Source organism: Pygoscelis adeliae, unplaced genomic scaffold (assembly GCF_000699105.1).
Source record: "Pygoscelis adeliae isolate BGI_AS28 unplaced genomic scaffold, ASM69910v1 Scaffold208, whole genome shotgun sequence".
Classification (NCBI taxonomy): Eukaryota; Metazoa; Chordata; class Aves; order Sphenisciformes; family Spheniscidae; genus Pygoscelis; species Pygoscelis adeliae.
In genome coordinates this window covers 561,695-582,321 of record NW_008825290.1, presented here as the reverse complement: position 1 = coordinate 582,321, position 20,627 = coordinate 561,695, and the positions used below count along the sequence as shown (strand labels likewise).

General features: G+C 48.5%; 1 protein-coding gene across 4 annotated transcripts in view; it reads left to right on the top strand.

The window, feature by feature from the left end:
• SLC41A3 (solute carrier family 41, member 3) overlaps positions 1-14,546 on the top strand; it is a 27,160-nt gene extending 12,614 nt beyond the window's left edge. For all 4 annotated transcript variants that reach the window (XM_009329923.1, XM_009329924.1, XM_009329925.1 and 1 more), the window contains 9 exons: positions 377-484; positions 1,337-1,408; positions 2,209-2,353; positions 4,477-4,623; positions 7,244-7,388; positions 8,107-8,186; positions 10,013-10,147; positions 10,956-11,104; positions 13,624-14,546. In XM_009329923.1, coding sequence (XP_009328198.1) covers positions 377-484; positions 1,337-1,408; positions 2,209-2,353; positions 4,477-4,623; positions 7,244-7,388; positions 8,107-8,186; positions 10,013-10,147; positions 10,956-11,104; positions 13,624-13,809 — 1,167 coding nt within the window. In that variant the 3' untranslated portion in view covers positions 13,810-14,546. The remainder of the gene's footprint in view (positions 1-376; positions 485-1,336; positions 1,409-2,208; positions 2,354-4,476; positions 4,624-7,243; positions 7,389-8,106; positions 8,187-10,012; positions 10,148-10,955; positions 11,105-13,623) is intronic.
• The last annotated feature ends 6,081 nt before the right edge of the window (positions 14,547-20,627 follow it).

The following is a 20,627-nucleotide window of genomic DNA, read 5'->3' as shown; positions in this document are numbered from 1 at the left end:
TGTCAGTACAAAGGATGGAGAGCATGCTATTTCATTTGGCTTGTGAACCCTAATTATTTTTTATGTTGTTCTTGGCTAATGCTAAAGGCACATTTTAATTTGTGGCTTTCCAAAATCTGCTGCTGCCCTCAGGAAGAAAGTTCCTTCCCTGTTAGGATAGTGCTTTGCTGTGCATGAGATCAGAAAGAATATTGCAAGCTAAAAATTGCTTCCTTCACTCCCAAAATGCAACCAGCCCAGGGCAGCATCTGCCCCCGTGTGCATAGCAGACACCTGTAGAGCAGGTGGCGAGGTGGGAACCCACTCCTCTTTGAAGCAACAGCATTGGACTGGTCAGCATCACAAACTGAGGTCGTTGCCTTTGTTTTTTTTCCAGCACTGGGATGTGTTTCGGACAATTACAGAAGTTTTTATCCTTGTTCCTGCCTTGGTTGGCCTGAAGGGTAATCTTGAGATGACACTGGCATCCAGGCTCTCTACTGCTGTGAGTGTTAACAAAGTTGGGGGGGGGAGGGGGGGGGTAGCAGAAGAGGGGGGGGGGGGGGGGGGGGGGGGTAGGTAGCAGAAGATACCAGGAGATTCTGCTTTTACGTAACCACACTGTGTGTATGAGACATGCCCTTTTCTGCTAGGTAGAAACTAGTGGTGTGAGAGTGTTAAAATAATGTGTTTGCCCTCATTTTGTAACTGGAACAGAGAATTTCCATCTACGCTTTGAAAGTGAATTAATCCCTGGGTGGCCAGCTGCTGATATTTGGGGCCCTGTGACACATGAAGGAGACAAAGCCAGGGCTCCATAGCTGTTAGCTTCAGTATTGGATTGCTTTTCTGTGGGTATTGATCCTTGAGGCTTCCCCAGCAATCCTACCTTGGGGGGAGCAGACCAAGGCTTCTTGGGACCTGCAGTAGCTTTTGCTACTCTGGATTTGATTTCTCCTATCTCCCTAAGCAGTTTTGTTTACTTTGGGCTGTTTGTATTGCATGTCTTGGGAGAAATTGGAGCTTAACAGAGCAATTTAGGGGGGACAAAAGAGGAAAAATGGTTTAATTTGTTCAGCTTTTGGTCTAGGCGGGATGTGGTGGGTGTGCCCACTCCACCTTTAGCTGGGTGCCCTGTAGTGCCTCTGCACCTCCATGTGATACCCCTGGGACACTGGGCTGGAGCATGATGGAGATGTGTCACGAAGGAAGTGCAGGGGAGGCTGGGAGATGCTGACCTGTGTTCACCTCTCTCTGGCTTTAGCAGCCCCTTTCCCACAGGGACCAGGTGAAACTGCCTTCAGCAGCCACCTGCGCCACAGGAACAGGTTTTCAGGGTGTCTCTCTTGGCTCCTAGGCTAACACTGGACAGATGGATGATGCCCAGAAGCAATGGAAAATGGCCACCTGCAATTTAGCCCTTATCCAGGTGAGTCACTTCAGCTGGGAGAGGAAAAAGGCCCTTTTCTCTTCCTATGCTGCAGCCCAACAGCATCTGTTCCCAGCAGTGCTGAATCCCGGGCTGTTGATTTGGGGCAGGTATTCTCAACAGAGCCAAGCAGAGCCCAGGACTTGACCTCCAGTAAAGCTCTGTGTGGCCCCAGAGCTTGTAGTTTAGCTGCAAAACACATCTAGACATTCATTGCCTTTGTGGACAAACTGAAATAATGAAAAAACCTCCTTTTGCAGGGGGAACTGCGGCACAGTCCCTGTTTCACAACAGCTCCTAGATAAAGCCTGTCATTTACTGGCAGTGTTTGGGAGTCAGCCTTGGGCAGGAGGGGAGAGATGGGAGAAATGTGACTCTTGTAGCTCTTTCTGCTTGTTAAAATCCAGCAACCAGCCTAGAGGTTGCACATGGCAAGGACACAGGGCTTGCAACATGTGTCTGTGTGCTTTCCCTTATCTCCTTCCACAGCTTTCAGCTTGCTAGGACTGTTGTGTTAATGGGAGCCCATTTTTGTGTTGACCAGGGCTATTCCTTTGCAGATGAACTCAGTGTCCTTTGCTGAAATGTTATCTGCCCTTTGCAGGCCTCTAGAGTTTTTATCCAAACTTTGTCAGGATTTTTTTTTTAATGGAATGGAGCCTTACAGGGATGCTGCTTAAATACATAAGTAATCGGCATCTCCGCAAGGCTTAGCTGTGTGGAAATGCTGCAGTCGCATGCAGCCAGGACTGCCTGGGAGCAGATGCAGATGATTGCTCACCAGCTGTCTTGGCCCCCAGGTCCAGGCCACCGTGGTGGGACTTCTGGCTGCTGTTGCTGCTGTGATCCTGGGAGCCATCTCCAAGGGTTCTGTGGAGCTGAGCCAGGCTGCCGTGCTGTGTGCCAGCAGTGTGACCACGGCCTTCATAGCTGCACTTTCTCTTGGTGAGTTGTTTTGGTTCCTCAGATCAAACATGCAGCACTCAGGTGTGGAAAAAACTGTCCCTTCTGCCAGGGAGGCCCAGCTGTGACATCCCTTTGGTCTGGCATGGGGGAGGAGGGATGCAGGAAGCATTAGTCCTATGTCTGCTGCTTTCACACCCTCTGCATCCTGCCTTTGCTTCTCTTCTCGCAGGATCTGTTGTTCGCTGTGCTCTCGGCATCCATAGCAGCAATCAAAATGTCCCACTTCACCTGACATGCGAAAAATGCCACATGCTATGCATGGGTGTACACACATGCACACACACTTTCTCCATGTGTCTTGGGTGACATGTTAGCCATCTACACTGGCGCTTTCCTAAGGGAGAGTGAACTAATGCCATGCACAAAGCAGGGTATTGAGAGTCTGTTAGCAGACAACTCCAGACCACGTTTGAGATGGACTCGGGTTGCCCAATACCCTGTGGAGGATTGTGGCCAGCCTTGTGGCTTGCCTGCTGTGAGCTCTGAGCCAGGCAGTCCACTCCCCTGGCTATTCAGGGAAACGTGAGTGGGTGGACGGGTAGGAGCTGCTCTGTGTTGCCTGAAGATGATCAGTGTGTAGGTCTGCCATACGAGGGCAGCATGATACCCTGAATAGAGGGAGCTGGCGGAGTTGGATACAGCAAATTTTCTAAACGAAAGGGACATGTTAGAGCAAATGCATATCCTGAAGCTGGAGTCAAAGGGTAATTGTAGATGCCTTTGAAGAAAAACATGGGATGAGGCAGTTGTTAAAAGAGAAAAGCAGCAGCCTAGCTTTCATTAAACTCTTCCTTCAGCTCCCTGCTTGGTGTGATACAGAGAGGCTTTGCTGCCGTACCAACACAGGCTTTCAGCTAGCATTAGTTTCTTCTCTGGACATGGACACAGGCAGCCTGTGTGTGGGTGTGCATGATGGGAAGCTGCTATTTTTATGACCAGGGAGGGAAGCAGCATGAACTGTGCTGTGGGGAGGGGAGCATGGGTGTCTGGGAGGGCTTTTGTGGAGAATGCCATGTTGTGTGAGGATGTGTTTCTGTGTAAGGGATGTTGTACCAGGGAAGGTGCACACATGGCATTTCTTAGGGGAGAGCCGATGCTCCTGTGCATGCTCAGCTTTAGTGGGCCTGTGCGAACAGGCACAGGGAGGTTGTGAGCTGGAGAGAACCACCATTTCTCACGCTTCCTTTGGTGCATCCTGTCAGCCATGGAAGAACTTTGAAGAGATGTCATGTGTCTTATCTCAAGGCTGCAGCAGTGGAGGCTGGCCAGGCAAGGTTTATTCCACGTGGCTCTTCCACAGGCCTGCGAGAGATTTGATGGCTGAGGGATTCCCACATGTTCATCATGGTTTGGGGTTTGTGCTCATTAACTTACCTGGGCAAGCAAAACATCTCTTCTCTCCCACAATGCTGAAAAGCAGCTGAATTTTCCAGGTGCAGCTCAGAGGACAGGGGAAGAGAGGTGATGCGGGCCACCTCTGTAACCCCTTGACTCTGGAGCTGCTCACAGCATCAACATCCACCCAGTGCAAATTAAAGCACCCCCAAAGACTCTGGGACATGAGGGGTCAATCTGATGGCTGGGCCAAAAGGCTAATTCAGGCTACTGTAAGGAAGCTCCTTGCTCCTTGGTGGTTCAAACTCAGAGAAATTTTGGTCTAATATGGAAAATCTCTTTGTACTGTGGAATCCAGAGCAGGGGATGGCACCAGGAGGCTGCTGCATGCCTGCTGTGTGCTTATCTATGGGTGTGCTTCATGCCTGGTCCTGCTTCAAGACAGCAAAGATTAGGCTGCTCAGGAGGGGAGTGCCGGAGTGCATACATTTGGGCTGCCTGCTGGTATCTCCTTTGATCCCTGGAATTTGCTTGTGTGCCTCTGGGCCTTTGGTGCAGTTCATAAGGGCAGAGTCATGCCCTTCAGGTTGGTGAAAGCAAGAGGACAAATCCCTGGGGATGTCCAATCTCCAGCTGTGTGGTACCACTAGAGACAATCTGCTTCTTGCTTTTCCCAGACCCTGCGTCCCTCTGGGAACCAGAACAGCAGCTCTGGGGTGAAACGCAGCAGGATGCATTCTCTAATGCCTGCTCTGTGTCTTCTCTAGGTCTGGTGATGATTGGCGTGATCATCGGAGCAAGGAAAGTTGGGATCAATCCAGACAATGTCGCCACACCCATAGCAGCAAGCCTTGGAGACTTGATAACCCTTTCCCTGCTGGCAGGAATCAGCAGTACACTCTTCAAATACATAGGTACAGTGTTTAGCAGGGATTTGCAGCTCAGCAAGCGAGGGATGAATCCTTGTGAAATTATTGCAGGGCGCTTACCCATTTCTGGCATGTTTCAGAATGGAGGCTGTCATGCTACTGGGGTAGAAAAATGACCAAAGAGGCTTTTTCCAGGCTCTCTTTTAGTAGCAAACTGGAAGGCAGAGCCTAAGAAACACAACTGGGATTTGTCAAAGAAATGACCAACGTGTACTGCATAGCTGTGGAACAGAAGGTTGACATATGTGACACTGACTCTGTTCCTGCATCTGTCGCTAGACAAGCATAACTACTTTCTGTGCCTGGGTAGTAGCAGGTCCTTCCTCACGAAGCTATTTCAGGGTTTTGGCATTTGTAAAATATTGTATCTTCTCATGTGGAGAGTCGTGGATGAACAAGATATTATCATCTTGGAGGGAGGGAGGCAGTGCTGCATTGTTTTATGCTCACAGGACTCTGAGTAGGAGTTGTGGCTATGGGGTTAGCTGTTCTGCTGGTTGGCAAAGACTTGGACACCTGTTGACACTGAAAAGCTCAAAACATGCTGCAACTTGGTGATATATGCCTGACTGTTGCTTGTACAGTGCTAGGCTATTTACCGTGAGCCCAACCTAGAATAGAAACAGGAAAATAAAAAGATCCAGCAAACTCAATACCATTTGAAACCCAAACTGTTGCTTCAGACTGTGAGCAGAAGCAGCAAGGCAGCTGTTCTCAGTTTGCATAACTCGTTCCATATGCCAGCAAGTGAGGGAGTGAAGGAGCACATGTTGCAGGGAGAGGCCCACGAATTGCTTCTGTCCAGTCCTCCTTGAGCTTCAGAGGTGCATTTTTTTAAAAGGCTTTTCCCATGATACCATCACACCTGTCTCTGTAAAGCTAGTTTGTCTTTCAATCGTTACGCCTCTGATAATATCTTCCAGGGAGCACATGGCAGAACAACATGATAACCCCTATGGTTGTGACCAGAGAGCATTTGTGATGTCTTCAGAGTAGTTTAAATAGCCTCTTGAGATGGAAAATACACAGCACACAGACACCTAGTCATTGGGAGCATGAAGTGAAGCAGGGAGGAGGAAGGCACTGTTGATGGTGGTTGAATAAATGCATTTCCCTCCCCAGTGTGTAGTAAGGGACAGGTCATGCTGTGACAACTTCTGGGTCCTACCAAAATGTATCCTTCAAAAATACCAGTGAGTCCGTAAATTTTGGAGTACTGTGTGCCATCTGATGCAGCACCGTCTCCTTCTGTGGAATATCCTTTCGCCAATGAAGATTTTCAATTTTTTAAAAATCAATCCTGGTCCTTCCCAGTCCTGCATAATGGAGAGACAAAGTGTGCCAAAGGGTTGCAGCTTGCTTATGGACTGTATGTGAGAGAATGTGGCAGAACTGGAATGTGGAGACTGAAGTCCATTCATCCTACCAGGAGTCCTTCTGTGGGCTTTGATAAGGTTTGATAGATTCCAGTGCTCTGTGTCTGCATTATTTAAGAAGGAATTAATTGCCCGAAACAACAAGGGGGGGGGGGCCGAGATCCAGTACAGCAGCTAAGTCTGCCATACAACCCATCTGTCCTAAATGACACCAGGTGGTAAAGTGCACTGACAAAACAGCAGCTATTTACACCCCGGAAGTGGTTGCATTTCAGTGCCGACTAAAGCCACACATAAAGAGTGCACCTCTTTGTGTAAGAGCCCTTGATTCATGGAAGATATCATCATATCAGTGCTATCTCATCCAGGTAGCCTGAGGCCCTGGCAATGTCATTTTGAAAAATGCACACTTTGAGCCTGCTTCATCTCCCAGATTACCTGCAAAGTCTACGTTACAACCCGCTGGCTTTGGCCCCAACACAGAGACCAGATGGAGAGCTTTGTTGAAGAAGCGTTTTTATATCAAAAGGGTTGGCATCATCCCCATTGCTTGAAGGTGTTTCTCATGCTTGAGTCATGTTTATTTTCTTTTAGTGCTGCATATCTACTTATTTTTTAATTCCTTTGCTTCTAAAGGTCACTTCAAGGTTATGCCCCTACCGAATGGAAAAAGCACCTAATGGAAACACATGTAAGCTAGCACGAAAGAAACCCTGGATCTTAACTGGCTTATATGTGCAAGAGAGCATTTGTTCCTATAGAGCAGGCCAGCTGCTCAGCAATTCTGCTAGCTTGCCACCAAAAGTACCTATTACCTATTGTTTTAGGTGAAGGCGTGAGGTGTCTGTCGTGTGATACAGCTTGCACACAGGAGTTTCCCCCTTGCCTTGCTGTTTGATTTGTACCCTGAAGCCAGAAATTTTGTAACTTTTTGTCTTGCTTAGTTGGAGATGGAATTGGAGACTTGCTCATCTTCAAATATAACTTGCTTTGAATCCTGCTGATTTTCAAATAACATCCTCTAGCAGTGAGTTTCAGGGATTAATTATGGATTTCTGTGGTGGAGTGAGGTGGTTGTGTGGGGAATATCTTGGTTCATGTGATTTTTCTGCTAACGTAACTCAGTCTGAGCAAGAGCCCTGCTGCCTTTCTTCCAGACTTTGTGCAATATGATTTTGGTAACCTGAGAAGCCATGGACATTTAATGCAAGATTTCTTTTCCTTGCCAGATATGAAATACCTTTCTCCTCTGATCTGTGCTGTCTTCATTGTCATGATTCCTCTCTGGGTTGCTATTGCTAAGCAAAGTCCTTCCCTTGCTGAAGTCCTGAAATCTGGATGGCAGCCGGTCATTGTTGCAATGAGCATCAGCAGGTAAAATGAGGAACTGCTCCTGAACCTACACGCATATGCACGCTGCAGAGAGATCCTGTGCTCATTTAGAAAGCCATCAAAAGTGAAACTGGAAGGGGCAGCAGAAGTGTATTTGTCCAGTGCTTCTCAGCCATTGGTGGCTCTCCAACAGGCTGTGAGATAGCAGATAAGGAGCCTCCAAATGACTGGAAAAAGCAAGTTATCATTTTAAGTCTCACTCGCACATCCATGCACCATGTGGGTGCAAGCCAGGAAACTGAAAAGGGAGATGATGACCATCACAAATAGTCAGACTTCAACCTCATTTTTATCCAGGTGTAAAGACAAAAGACTAGTGAACGTAGAGCCAGGTAGTTCATTCCCCCTGTGCTACGTCTTTCAGACCCAACTGAGATCTGGGAGAGAATTTAAAAAAACTGCTAAGACCAGTGTAGTAGTGTAGCAAAACTTTTGGGGAGGATGATAAAGCTTCCCTGGCTACTATCAGTTTTGCTCAAGGGTGAGCAAGGAGGTCTTCCTGATCTCATTATGCCATTAACAAAAACTGTAAGGCTATCTATTGGTGAAAACTGAGCTGTAAAAGGAGTAAATGGGGAATAGTCCAGCCCTGGCAATGGGGAAGAAGCAGTAACTCATCTCAGTGTGCTATTTTCACAGCGTAGGAATTGCCCTGGGAAGAGGGATTGATCCACCCTCATTTCTTGTCCTTTTTTAACAGCATTGGTGGGCTCATCTTGGACAAAACCGTAACTGACCCAAACTTTGAAGGCATGGCAGTTTTCACACCTGTGATTAATGGTAGGTTGGGCAGGGGGGGTTATATGCATGCTTTTATTTATACCTCCCCCTCCTCCCCAAGGGTTATGGTATCCACTGTTGCTCCTACACAGAGGTCTCTGTTCAAGTCCCTGCTCCCATCACGAGTGGAAGTGAAGCTACTGGTCCCAATTACATCCCTACTTACGCATATCTTGAAGCGTCTCTGGAGCAAAATAGCAGGCAGGGTTGAAAAATACTGGCAGAGCTGTGGGAAAGGTTAACAGCATCTGATAGTTGTCTCCGAGAACTATGTTGACACCTTTACTTTCATAACATCAAACCTACTAAGGATGTCACAATAAATCTATTTTCCCTGTCTCTCTCCACTCAGCAATTTGAGCTGTGCAATCATCCCCTATACAGATTGTTGATAAAGATTAATATATTAAGATTATATATGTGTGTATATATATAAAAAAGGTTATATATATGGATTATATATATAGGGATTTTTTTTCTCTCTCTCTCTCAGCATCTTTTGTGTGTGTATTTATATTTGTTTGAAGCCTCACAGTACTTTTATACACACACATAGCAGTACAAACTGCTGGGGATCCTGGCATTGCTGAGGATCCACAGTCTGCTGTTGTAATGTTCTTGCAGGCCAGGCCCACTCCAGGGGAAACCCACGTTCCTAGGGCAGGCTTGGTCTCATATCACCCTCAAAGCATGGTGTGCTCTTGTGGTGTCAGAGGGTGTCACCCAGCTGCCACCTTACTGGATCTGCATAAAGACAGCCACCTCGCTGACAAACTCTTTCCAGCATGGTTAGCCAAAGAGCCTGATTAGGAGACTGTGTCAACAGCAATTTAGCTGAACAACGATTGACCCAGACATCACTCTGTGGGGGCGAGCGACCTGTTTGGCAGAGCTGGTGGCAGAGTTACACAGTGCTGTGTGTCTTTGCACAGGTAGCTCTTCACTTTGCATGTGCAGGGGAGTCCTGCAAAGTGTGGCAGTGCACAATTCAGAAAGCTCCCATCTTGACCTATGTTGAGCTAGTCTTAGTATTTTCACTTTGATTCTGCTCTGGCAAATCTCACATTTAATGATGGAGCATTTCCTTCTTCAAGGAAGGGAAAACATGAGAAGCCTGTAGGATGTGGCTCAACATTATCTTTTCTGTGGCATTTTTGCCCTGCAAATACTCAGGGTGGTGGAGGTTTGCTCCATAGATCATCATCCCTCTATTTTCTGCTGGAAAATGTAGCTGCTTTTTCATGTTTGCTAGAATTAATCAGTCTGGAAGGAATTAATTGCCTTTTAATTACCTAACATATTTGGGCTCTGATTCATTCTCATATGATTCCTTCTCATTTAACAAGCGTGTTAGATGCCTTCAGACAGACATACAATCACTCTCTGTGATGTTTGTTGTCTTTTAAACAATGATGACTCTCTGGGTGAGTACATCCAAGAAGTGGCCGTGAGCAGCATCTGCTATTGCCTGCGCTGCTTTCCCCACGTGTTGCTCACAGACTGTGTCAAACCAGGTGTAATTACATCGTCTTCAGAGGCCACGTGGCATTTACAGCCAGTGCTGGGAAGCAAGGGAAAATGTTTCCAATAAAGCAGTCAGAAGGAGACGATCACTGTAGCCTTCCTGATTTTTAAGAGCTGTTCCTGCCAAGTGAATAGTGCAGCATCACCATGACACGTGGGATCAGGGTTTCTCTTTCTCTCACTGCTGCTCTCAGTGAGCTTGTAAGTGAATGCAGATCGACTCACCTTGGGCTAGGTTTTAGACTGATGTTTTCTGCTGCAGTGAAGGTGGTTTACAGGTTTACTGTGTTTTGTCCTCACAGGTGTTGGAGGGAATCTGGTCGCCATCCAGGCCAGTCGTATTTCCACATTCCTGCACTTCTGGAGCATGCCTGGAGTTTTGCCATACAAGATGAGGCAGAATTGGCCCAACCCATGCACCACATTCTTCTCATCAGGTAGACCTTGAACCCTAGGTGTCCATGTCTCAAGGCCTGTCATCACAGGTAGCTCCTTTATCAAGCCTGGTTGGCAAAGGACTAGGTGGTTTTCAAAGGCAGAACTCCCTTTCCTTCTTACAGGGAAGATACTCAGATTGGAGAGGAAGCATCTTTGCAGTGGGCAGCTTGAAAAAAAGCTTGTGCTATACTTGCTCGCTGGCATGCAAAGAAACTGGCCTTCAGGGAGCACTAAAGAAAGTAATTGAAAAAGTATTTCAGATTTGATCTAATAGAAAGTCATTTTAACCATGGCCAGCCTAGAGCCATCACCTATGGACAGAGGGGTGAACAGAGCATAACCTTGCTCAAAATCAGCAATTCCTCTATCTTCGGCAATGGATAAACCTAAGCATCAGCAAAACTAGATTTGGGTCTGTTGCCTTTTTTAGATTGCAGGTTCCTCTTGATTTTCCCTGCTAAATTGGGAGTTACTGCTAAAACAAACTAAAAACTGGGAAAGTGGGTTGCAGCAAGGCAGAGCAAAAGCAGTGGGAGGCAGAGAGCAGCTGGGAGAGGAGTGTTTGGAAGAAGTGGAGTGGATCAGCATGGAGCACATCTTTGGCACGTAGTTTCAGTGCTAGACAAAGCTGCTGGGCTGATACTGCAGATGCTCCAGATTGCTGCGTGATCTAGAAAAGGCGTTAGCAATGTGGTTGGTGGGAGGGGACAGCCCTGAGTCTATGCATTAAAATATGCAGCTGCGTCCTGTCCTCCCACCACCATCTGCAGCCGCTGTCATCGCTGTTTCTGTCTCTGTCCTCTGCAGAGGTGAATTCCAAGTCAGCCCGAGTCCTGTTCCTCCTGGTTATCCCAGGACACCTCGTGTTCCTCTACACCATCCATCTGCTGCAGGGAGGCCACACCGCTCTGTCCTTCACCTTTGTGATGTTCTATCTGACTGCTGCTTTGCTGCAGGTAAACCCCAAACTCTCATCCAAAAGGAACCTCTCAGATACCATGAAAACAAAGCAGTCTCCAGGCTAAACAGGGGTCATAGAATCATAGAATGGTTTGGGTTGGAAGGAACCTTAAAGGTCTAGTTCCGACACCCCTGTCATGGTAAAACTTCCAACAGCGGCCCACATTTCCAGTCATTTCAGGTGTGTTTCCTATCAAGCATCATGTATCTTCTGTGGGTCCAGTACTACTTCACCCAAATTGCCAGGGTTTGGTTTCCCACATGAGCACAACTGCCCTTAAGGGTGACTGAGGGATCAGACATGAGATGAGGAATAAGTTATCATCATCTGCTGAGCTGCAGTTAGTGTGCAGACACACACTTAGCAAGGAGGTAACTCTTGCTGTAGGTGGTACCTTTTTTTACCATGTTCACTCCTTGAGTCTCTAAGCCCCAAGTATTTCTAGACTGCCACTGGTCATCCCAGTAAGGGGCAAGTGAGAGGCCGTGAACCCCAGCCAGCAGGTTTCCCCACTCATTTTGGAAACCAGTTTCACGTATCACGGTGAAGACCTAGGGATCCCTCTGGGCGGGGCCATACGGGTCAAAAGCGAAGGGAAAACCCAGGCCTGAGAAGTTCATCTTCAAAAGTAAAAGTTCTGGGTAGGCAATGGGCAGTTCATCCAATTTGTTCTGCCTGTTCCCTTTCGCTGTTTTGCCTGCCCTGTAAACTTTGTCGCCTCACTCAGAAATGCATGCGGCTGTTGCTTGAACTCACAGAGGCTCTGACTTCACTTGCCCTTTTAAATCAGTGATTCATTAATTTGCAGCGTGAGGTAACTGACTTCTTGCTTTGCCTTACAAGCAGCCTCCTGTCTGTGGGTGAATTCCTTGCGTGTGTAAACAATCGGTTTTTCTCAACCTTTGCACAGCCCTAAGCCCAGCAACACAGCCATAGTTGTAAATGAAAATATTTAGTCTTCTCTTTATGCATCGAGGTAACTCCTCATCCAGAGCCAAGCATGAAAATATGCAGAATAAGTAACAGCATAAAGAGCAGAATCCCAGCAACGCCACTGACCCGGAAAGATTCCCATGGAGGCCAGTGGAGGAGAATACACTCAGCCTGGTTCTTTCTTCCCCTCTATTATACTTTATAAAGAAAGACAGAAAGAAAGAGAGGGGGAAGTTTGGGTCAGCTGGAGGAAGCCCAAAGAGAAAGATCAGAGGCCTAGAAAACATGACCTCAGATGAATGATTGAATGGATTGGGGTTAGCTAGTCCAAAGAGGAGAGGCTTGAGAAAAATCTGTTTAACAGCCTTTAAACTACCAAGTTTCTGTAGGGAGGGACAGAATAACATTTTCTCTGTGGTCACTAGGGATGAAACATGAAATCATGGGTTTCAAATGGAAAAAGGCAGATTTATGTTAGACCTTGGGAAAAACAAGAAGAGAAAAAAAAAAAAGCCGTAGGACTGATTGCTTAGAGTGTGGCATCTCCATCTTTGAGGGTTGTTTAGCATAGGTTAAACAAACAACCATCAGGAAAGATGTGAGCATATTTGCTCCTGTATTGAGGCAGAGGAATGGTCTATATAAAACTCTTGAGTTTCAATCCAGTTTTAGTTTCTGTGATTCTGTTGTTTAATTTGCTTCCCCCATCTCTCCTCCCTCTCCCCCCACCCAGCTTGCAGTTTTCACCTTTAGAAATGCCGCCTCTGGCTTTGGTTCCTGTTGTGCTGCAGTCTCCCATGGAGGGATCACAGATGTGGGGTGCAAACTCTCTCTCCCTTCTTAATTCAATTAACTAGACAGTCTTTAATCTTTAGCCGAAGTATTTTTTTCCTCCGTCTGTTTATCAGAATCGGGAATGAAATAGAAATTAAAAGAAATCACAACAAAGATTTTAAAATTGTTGAGATGAAAAAAAAAATTACTTTCTTTTTTTAACATGTCAGTGCTGCTTGGGATAACTTTGATGTAAAAACTGCCTCAAACTCCAGTTGTCCACTGAGACGTTTAGGAAAAACAAAGTAGATGCGATTTGAATTTCTAATGGAAAAAAAGAAGGATGAAGAGAAAAAATCTGGCTAAAACTTATCCTTTGGGGCTGCCTGCATATTCGCAGCAGCCCTGTTTCTGGTGGAGTGAATGGGAGCACTCCCATGGCGTGGGAAGTGGGAACCGTACCTTTGGGAGATGCTTTTGGTGTGGCCAGACTCCCATTTTGAGCCATGGGATGCTGGTGAGCAGTTCAAGTGTGGTCCCCACACTTGTGGCTGGCAGTACGGGGCCGTGGCACCATGGGCGATGCCAGGCAGTGCAGTGCCCAAGGGCATGAGCTAGCTACACCCATCCCAGCACAGCTTCATCCTACAGAGAAACAGCAGTTCTCTGGGGAAGGTGTTAACTCTCGGCGATCCCTGTTGGCTCTGGTACTTTGGCCGTAGCCACGTCATTTTGGCTGTGAGCCGAGGGAGGCTGTGCATTATCTTCTTGCTGCCTCACAGCAGGGTCTGTCTTGCCTCTCCTCAGGTGGGAATCCTGCTCTACGTGGCTGACCTTATTGTGCGCCTGATGTGGAGGAAGGCGCTGGATCCGGATAATTTCTCCATCCCCTACCTCACTGCCCTGGGGGATCTCCTGGGCACTGGATTCCTGGCTGTCTGTTTCCGCCTGGTTTGGCTTGTCCATGGCGCAGACATGAACCTGGGGAACTGAGAGACCACGTGCTGCTCTGCATCACTCGTGCAACACGGTGCTTTCCTCTGGAACAACGGGGTATTTGGCGATGAGCGCTGGGTTACCTGGCTGGATTGGGCCTCCTCTGCCACCCCATCTCTCCTCCCCATTGTGCCTTACAGCTGGGCTCGCCCACCCTGAGGAATCAGCACCCACTGACTTGCGCCCTCGCAAGTGAGCAAGCTGGTTTTAAGGAGTGCCCACTGCTCACACCTGCGCCTGGCAAACAAGGCGTTTAAGGAGCATTTGGGCCATTTGTAATGAATGAGCATTTTGATTGGTTTCAGTCCCTAGCACTGACACAATCCATGAGGCCGCTCCAAAGCCTGACGAGGTCACTGCGTCTGATCCTGCAAGTGGATGTCGCAACATCTCCATCAGACTCTGACTTTCCATCAAGGGAAATTCTTTATTTGCCCCCCTTTTCTCACTTGTCACATCCCTGGAGGAGAGCAACCAGGTCTTTTAACTTGTCTCCTCTCCGTTGCTCAAGATGCTCAGGAGCTGATGCAGTGAGCTCCTCACTGGCTCGTGCCCAGCGGGGAGGTTATCTAGGGATACCACCTACCTGCCCTGGCAGCATCACTGTTGTCTGACTGACAAGCTGGATTGATTGCATTTTGGGGGTAGGAAGGTTTGTTTTTACGGTTTATGAAATGTCCAGTAGTTAAAATGTTTATAGAAACACACACACAAATAAAGTGGTTAAAAAAAGGTAATGCTGTGGTTTTGGTTGGTTTTTCTTGCCATGGCTCTGCCTGTTCCTAGTTCAAACTTGTCAGGTAGAACTTCTTGCTCACTTTCTCATCCATTCAGGGTTGGACAATGCAATTTTAATAGGGCTTCAGGAAAATCAGTGTTTCCTAACCAAGAGCAGCCTTTTGCAGCCCACATGTTTCAGGTTAGAATTAAAGCCCATTCCCTCTCCCACAGTTGCCATCCACTCATTAACAATTGCTCTGCAACAAGTCTAGAATCTGTGTGTGCGCGTAAGGACCATGTTGGGCTGGGTGAGGATTTGGCACGAGGATTTGGCAAATGACTCCTTACGTCCCAGCTCCAGGGTGGCTGTCTTGCCTTACCAGGAAGGCATCAGGGAGGCTTGTGAGGCTGAAAGCAGATGATTCTCGCTGAAATCAAAGAAGCAGTAGGGTCCTCCAGATAACAAGATGCCCAAGAGTCAGGAGTTGAGGGCATAGATCAAACCTTTGAAAAATGCCACTGGGCCTCAACTTTAATAATAATTTGCCTTTGTATGTGTTGGAGCAGGGAGAAGGGGAGATCAAGTCCACCTGCCTGCTGGCAGACAGACACTTTGTTCAAGGACCTGCCACTTATTAAACACTTAAATTTGAGCTGTGTTGGGTGCCTACTGGCCTTGGGTGTTTGTTTGCTCCTGGTGCTGCTCTGATCTCCCCAAGCTGCTGCAGAGCTGAGGCCTCTGCACAGGATCAAGACATGGCTGAAGGTCCCTAACAGCAAAAGCTGTTCAGCTCTGGGATGCCAAGCATGAGGAAAAGCACTCCCTGAAAAAACCTAAGCTGTTGCCTCCCCTCTCTCCAAGCCTCCTCTTCCTTTTGTTGTTACGAAGGATAAATTATCCCATGCTGGCTGAGCTGGGGAGCATGCACACACCAGCTTCATGGCGGGGGAGGTTTCAGCATTCAAGGCACATGCTCCCCCCATCTTGGGCCTCATTGCTTTATCTCTTGCTGCAGCCTGTGTGCTGTCAGTTCTGCTTGGCTGCACCGCCGTTGGCCCCGAGCACCCACGTGTGATAATTGCAGCAGCAGCAGCAGCTGAGGGGGCTTGCGGGGAAAGCAAAGCAAGTGTCTGATTGCCGGTCCCAGTTTGAGGGGGCTGCATTAGGAGATATGTACATATATATTTTAATAACTTGAGCTTAGCATTTTATTTTGTAAACCTTTATTAGCTCTGATTTGGCACTGGCGTGAGCAGTCCTGACAAATAACTCCTCCTGCCTCAACACCATCTTTTCTCTTCCTTGCTGCATGTCCCCGCTGCCTTGGAGAGGTCCTCTTTGGACCTTGATGCTTTTGCTGCTGGCATGAATCGGGTAAGGATGGTCCTAAGGCAAGGCTGGTCCTAAGGCCAAGCTGCTGAGGACACCCCAGCCCTCTGCAGGGTCCCAGACATGTGAAACTCTTTCTTTTAATAGCACAGCTTTGCCCCTGCTCCCTCCAATCCCCCAAAAGCCCCAGACTGGAGCCTGTGGCTGGTGCAGACTGCAAGGGACCCCAGTCCCTCTCCTCCAGCATCAATTCCCAGTGCCCAACATGCGGCTGCTCCTCTGCCACACGATTGCAACAAAGCCCAGGCACTGATGCATCATCGGGGGATTTCTAGGCAGAGCTCGGCTTGTTCTGGTTGTCACTGTTGACAGAAGACAGGGATGGGAACACGTAATGGATGCCATCTGTGTCCTACTTGTGGGACCCAGCTGGGCTGGGGTGACCTGTGCTGCACCTTGCCCGCGCTGGGCTTGGGGGTTCCCCCCTTGCAGGAGGTGTTGGGGCTATGAGCCGATGTGGCGAGATTACACAGGGCACAGTGAGACACGCTGTTCTCTGGGGTACCCCTTGGTAGGCAGCCAAGCATCAGCCTCGTGCCCGTGCACTTAGTGCAGGGAACACACTTAAGACTGAAAATTGCTTTCAGCCTCAAGAGAAATGATATAACCAAAGGAAATGGTTTCAATAAAAGGGGATTTTTTTTTCTTTTTTTTTTTTTAAGGGCAGCGAAAGGCTAGTTATTTGGCTGTTCAGCCTGTTTACTCTTCTTCCTTCCTATTTTCTTTCTTTCCCTGTGCAAATGAGAAAGGGCCTTTGCTAACAAAGGTTATATGTAACCCTGGAGCACGGCTTGGATCAGCATTCCTGTAACTCCATCTGAACCTGCTCCTCCAAGAAAGCACCCCCAGCCTTTCAGTGGGGGGGCAGCGCTGCATGGGCAGCACTGCTCCCTCCCCCTGGCACCGGCTGCCTCGGTGGCACTGAGCGCAGCCCCCCTCCCAGCAGGGCGAGAAGCCACCGAGTTGTCCAGGCATCGTCCCCCTTCCCTCCCCTTAAAAGCAGAGATTTGGTGTTTAAATGCCTGCAGGATCCTCAACTTTTAAGAGCTTTCAGTACATCACAGCAGGCCCTACCTGGTTTTATGCTCCCTGTGGTGTTGTATTGGAGTTACTTTGTTGGGGAGGAGATTTGGGGAGGGTGTTGCTTTCCTCCCTTTTCCTTCACAAAATTCACATGGTTTCAGAGCAAACCTGTGGGGATAGCACAGCCCAGACAGGGTGTGGACATTTTGTAGTGATTTCTGTCTTTAATCTAACCCAGCAGGAAAGTCACTGCCAGCGGTGGGCCTGGCTTCTCTGCTGCTATGTCTGTGTCATTACTGTGCCCAGCTTTTCACCGGGTTGTAGCCACCCCGCCACAGTCACCAGCACCTCTGTTTGAGCTGACAGTGACTTTTATTTGTATTTAGTCCTCACAGCTCCCAAATAAGCAACGTCCTTAAAAAGAAAGGGGTGGGATAAGAGAGCTCCATTCTTGCTGCTCTTTAGTCCTTGGCTGCTGACTTGTCCATTTGGACTCAGTGCTTGCCCTGGACTGAGAAACCCATCACATGCTACGAGATCCCAGTCGAAGGCTTACCTTGTTTTAATCTCTAGTGGGAGGGGGAATAAAGGCAAATGTGGAGTGTCGGCAGAAGAATGAGACTGGCTGTTTTTGAATAAAGCAGAAATTTAAAAAAAAAAGTGCTTTGTTCTGGATCCTCCAAGCCCTGTGCAGCCATCAGCCAGCTGATCCAGGCTGTAGTAGGAGGCAGTGAAAAAACGTGAAGTTTATTTTTTTTAATATCTCCCTTGTTTTTGCTTCACACTGTACTAGCAGTGCAGTTTAGGCTTACTGCTGAGATCAGCCACTATTTGTCCCCCAATAAACTAAATCTCAGGTTCATGTCAGTGTTGTGGGATGGGGGCTGAGGAAGGGCATTGGAGTTTGGGAGGGGGTGGGTGCCTGCCCTGCACCACCGCAAGGCTGGTGTGTTGGGTTGCTGGTGCTGGGGTCACTGCTGGGACCTCAGGGACATCCCAGCTGCATTGGGGACGAAGGTCAGTCAGGGGCTCCCTCATTCCTGGGTGCAGAAGGGTTTCTCTTTGCAAGCAAAGAAGGGGCTGTCAGGAGCCATAGAGAGAGATAGGAGCAGGGGTTTGTTTCTAGGGATAGTCAAAGCATTTATTTTTCTCCCCCCCCAGCTTCCACTCACTGCCTCCATCCTAATACAGTATTTTTCCAGAAACTCTACTTTGTGCGAGATGCAGCATCCTTACCAGGGACAAGTGAAGTGCCAGCCAGCAAACACAAGCAAGTATGAAAAGCCTCCTTCAAGCGAGACACCGCTTCCAAGACATACTTGAAAACACTTGCATATTTTTTTCCCCTTCAATGGAAGTCTATTTAATCCTCCAGCTGCTAAACAACCCAATCTGTGGTGCACAGCGAGCTCTGGAAGGAAACCTCCCCATCACTGAAACTCAGTTTTGTTCCACTGGAAGGAGAAACTCAACAGCTTCACATGGGCCACCAGGGATGGGGACAGTGGCTCCATAGCATGAAATACCCACAGCACAGGCGAAGTGCCCGCCACGCTCTGAAGGCTGGAGCAAGCAGAGCTGTTAGCGGCACTCGGAGGAAGAGGCCGGCTCGCCGTTAGCTGCTAAGCCGCGTTGGACTGTGGCAAAGCTCAACATTGCGGGAAGGGAAGGTGCTCCCTCTTTTATGTTGGGGGGCATGTGTGTGTCTATATAATAAATATGATGTTGTACACACACGTGTATGTAGACGTACATAAACCAAATGGCTATTAAGTATTACAATCATATACAAATATAATCACTCAACATATAATATGTAAGTATAATCATAAATGCTTAATGTTTAATTATTCTTGTAATACATACTTTATACACATAAACATATTACATAAAATGCATGTATTTTCACCTATAAATATTTCAATTATTTGCAATAATTCTATTTTACATTATAGTATAATCATTATTTACATTGTATATGTGTGCACACATAGACATATCAAAGTGAGGCTGTTCTTGTTTTTTGCAGCCCTGGCGCTCTGACAGCTCCCCAGCCTCGCACCGAGCCCCAGGGCCAACCTGGCAGGGTGGGTACTTGCCCCCCGAGCCCCTTGCTGAGCGTGCCTGTGGTGGACTCGCCCCATGTTGGCTGCGTGACACAGACGCTCCACGACTCAGAAGTCTGAAAGCTACTTCATATGGCAACAGCCATGTTTTGTTTCTTTAATTATTTATTTTTAATAGGCACTTGATGGGGGGGATGAGGAAGGGAGAGTTTAAACAGAGTTTGCAAGGTTATTCCTTGCCTGAGGCTGAGCCATGTGCAATCGTCGTGTCTAACTTGGATTTTTCCGTTTGTCTTTGGGCTCCCGTTGCTGAGCCGGGGTGACCTTGGCAGCGCTGGCTGCAGCGGCTCTCCCTAGGCCACGCTGGTCCTCCGGCCCCAACCCATCGCTGCCAAAGTGGCACTGAGGACTCCAGCCTGGGCAGAAAATGGCGCTGCCTGGCCAGCAAGGCACAGTGCCCAGCCCCACGCACCCCAGCGGATGAGCGGCTTGGTTATGGGGTAGGCATCTAATCGCAGCCACAATTGCTTGGGTGCCTCTGCCCCTTTTGGCAGGGTCGGTGCACTTATTGCAGCAGGGACACCCCAGTGCTCTCACCCGGCTGCCTTGGCAGCCACCAGCACCTCCAGCTTTGCCATGGGATGTCCCCTCCTTGTCCCCCAGCCCAGCTGCAACCAGCACTCCCCGGGTGTGGGAGTTCAGTGTGGGGCCGTGGCGGGTAATGGCCATGCTTATCTCTGGGCACCAGCCCTGCAGGGGAGGTTTGTTTCCCTGCAGAAATACCAAGTTGGAGGTTTTTTTGGCAGTGTAAGGGTTGTATTTAAGGACACCAAAAGAAATCCATGCACAGGTGGAAATGCCCCTGCTGCCCTTGGGGTTATCCCTTTGCTCTTTCTCCAGGTGACAGCAGCTGTGCTCATTCCTGGTGGGATGGTTGGTCCTGTCTTCACCTTGTTGGTCACAGGACTGCTCGAGAAGAGTCTTCACCTCTGCTCGTCATCAAACCTTGGCCAAAACTCAGCGCAGCACACGGTATGCGGCCCCGCAGGGCAGCTGCACCAAAGCCTCATTGCCACTGAGGAGCAGGGCTGTGTTTTCGTCCCGTTCAGGGTCCCAGCGGTGCATTCATGCCCTTCATCACCAGACCACCATCTCGCTCCTGGAAACACTCCCCACTCACAGCAGGGTGCTGGGGCAGGGCCGAGGGGATGACACCCTGCTCCATCCTCCTGGGGGGCAGTCCCCAGGAATCTCCTTGCTTTTCAAGCCTTTGTTGCACATCAGGCACTACCACATTCCCTGTCCCAAGTAGAGGAGAAAACTAAATCCAATTACACTTTAGAGGTGGCCTAGATTACCTTGATATTTTCTCCTCTGAAAAGAAAAAGGGATGCAGCGAGACAGCTAAAAATATAACCGAACCCCAACTAGGAGCCCTTCAGAGAAATGGTTCCCAGCACCCGAAGTCTTACAGGAAATGAAAATGCTTGTAGTTGGGATCACCAGTCACACGGTGTCCTCGTAACTCCGTTTTGCTCCAGTCCTGCAGCGTTTTTCGGTGCGAGCGGGGAGGGGTCGGGCCGTGCCTGCCGGCGGGGCCGGGGCTGCCCAGCGCC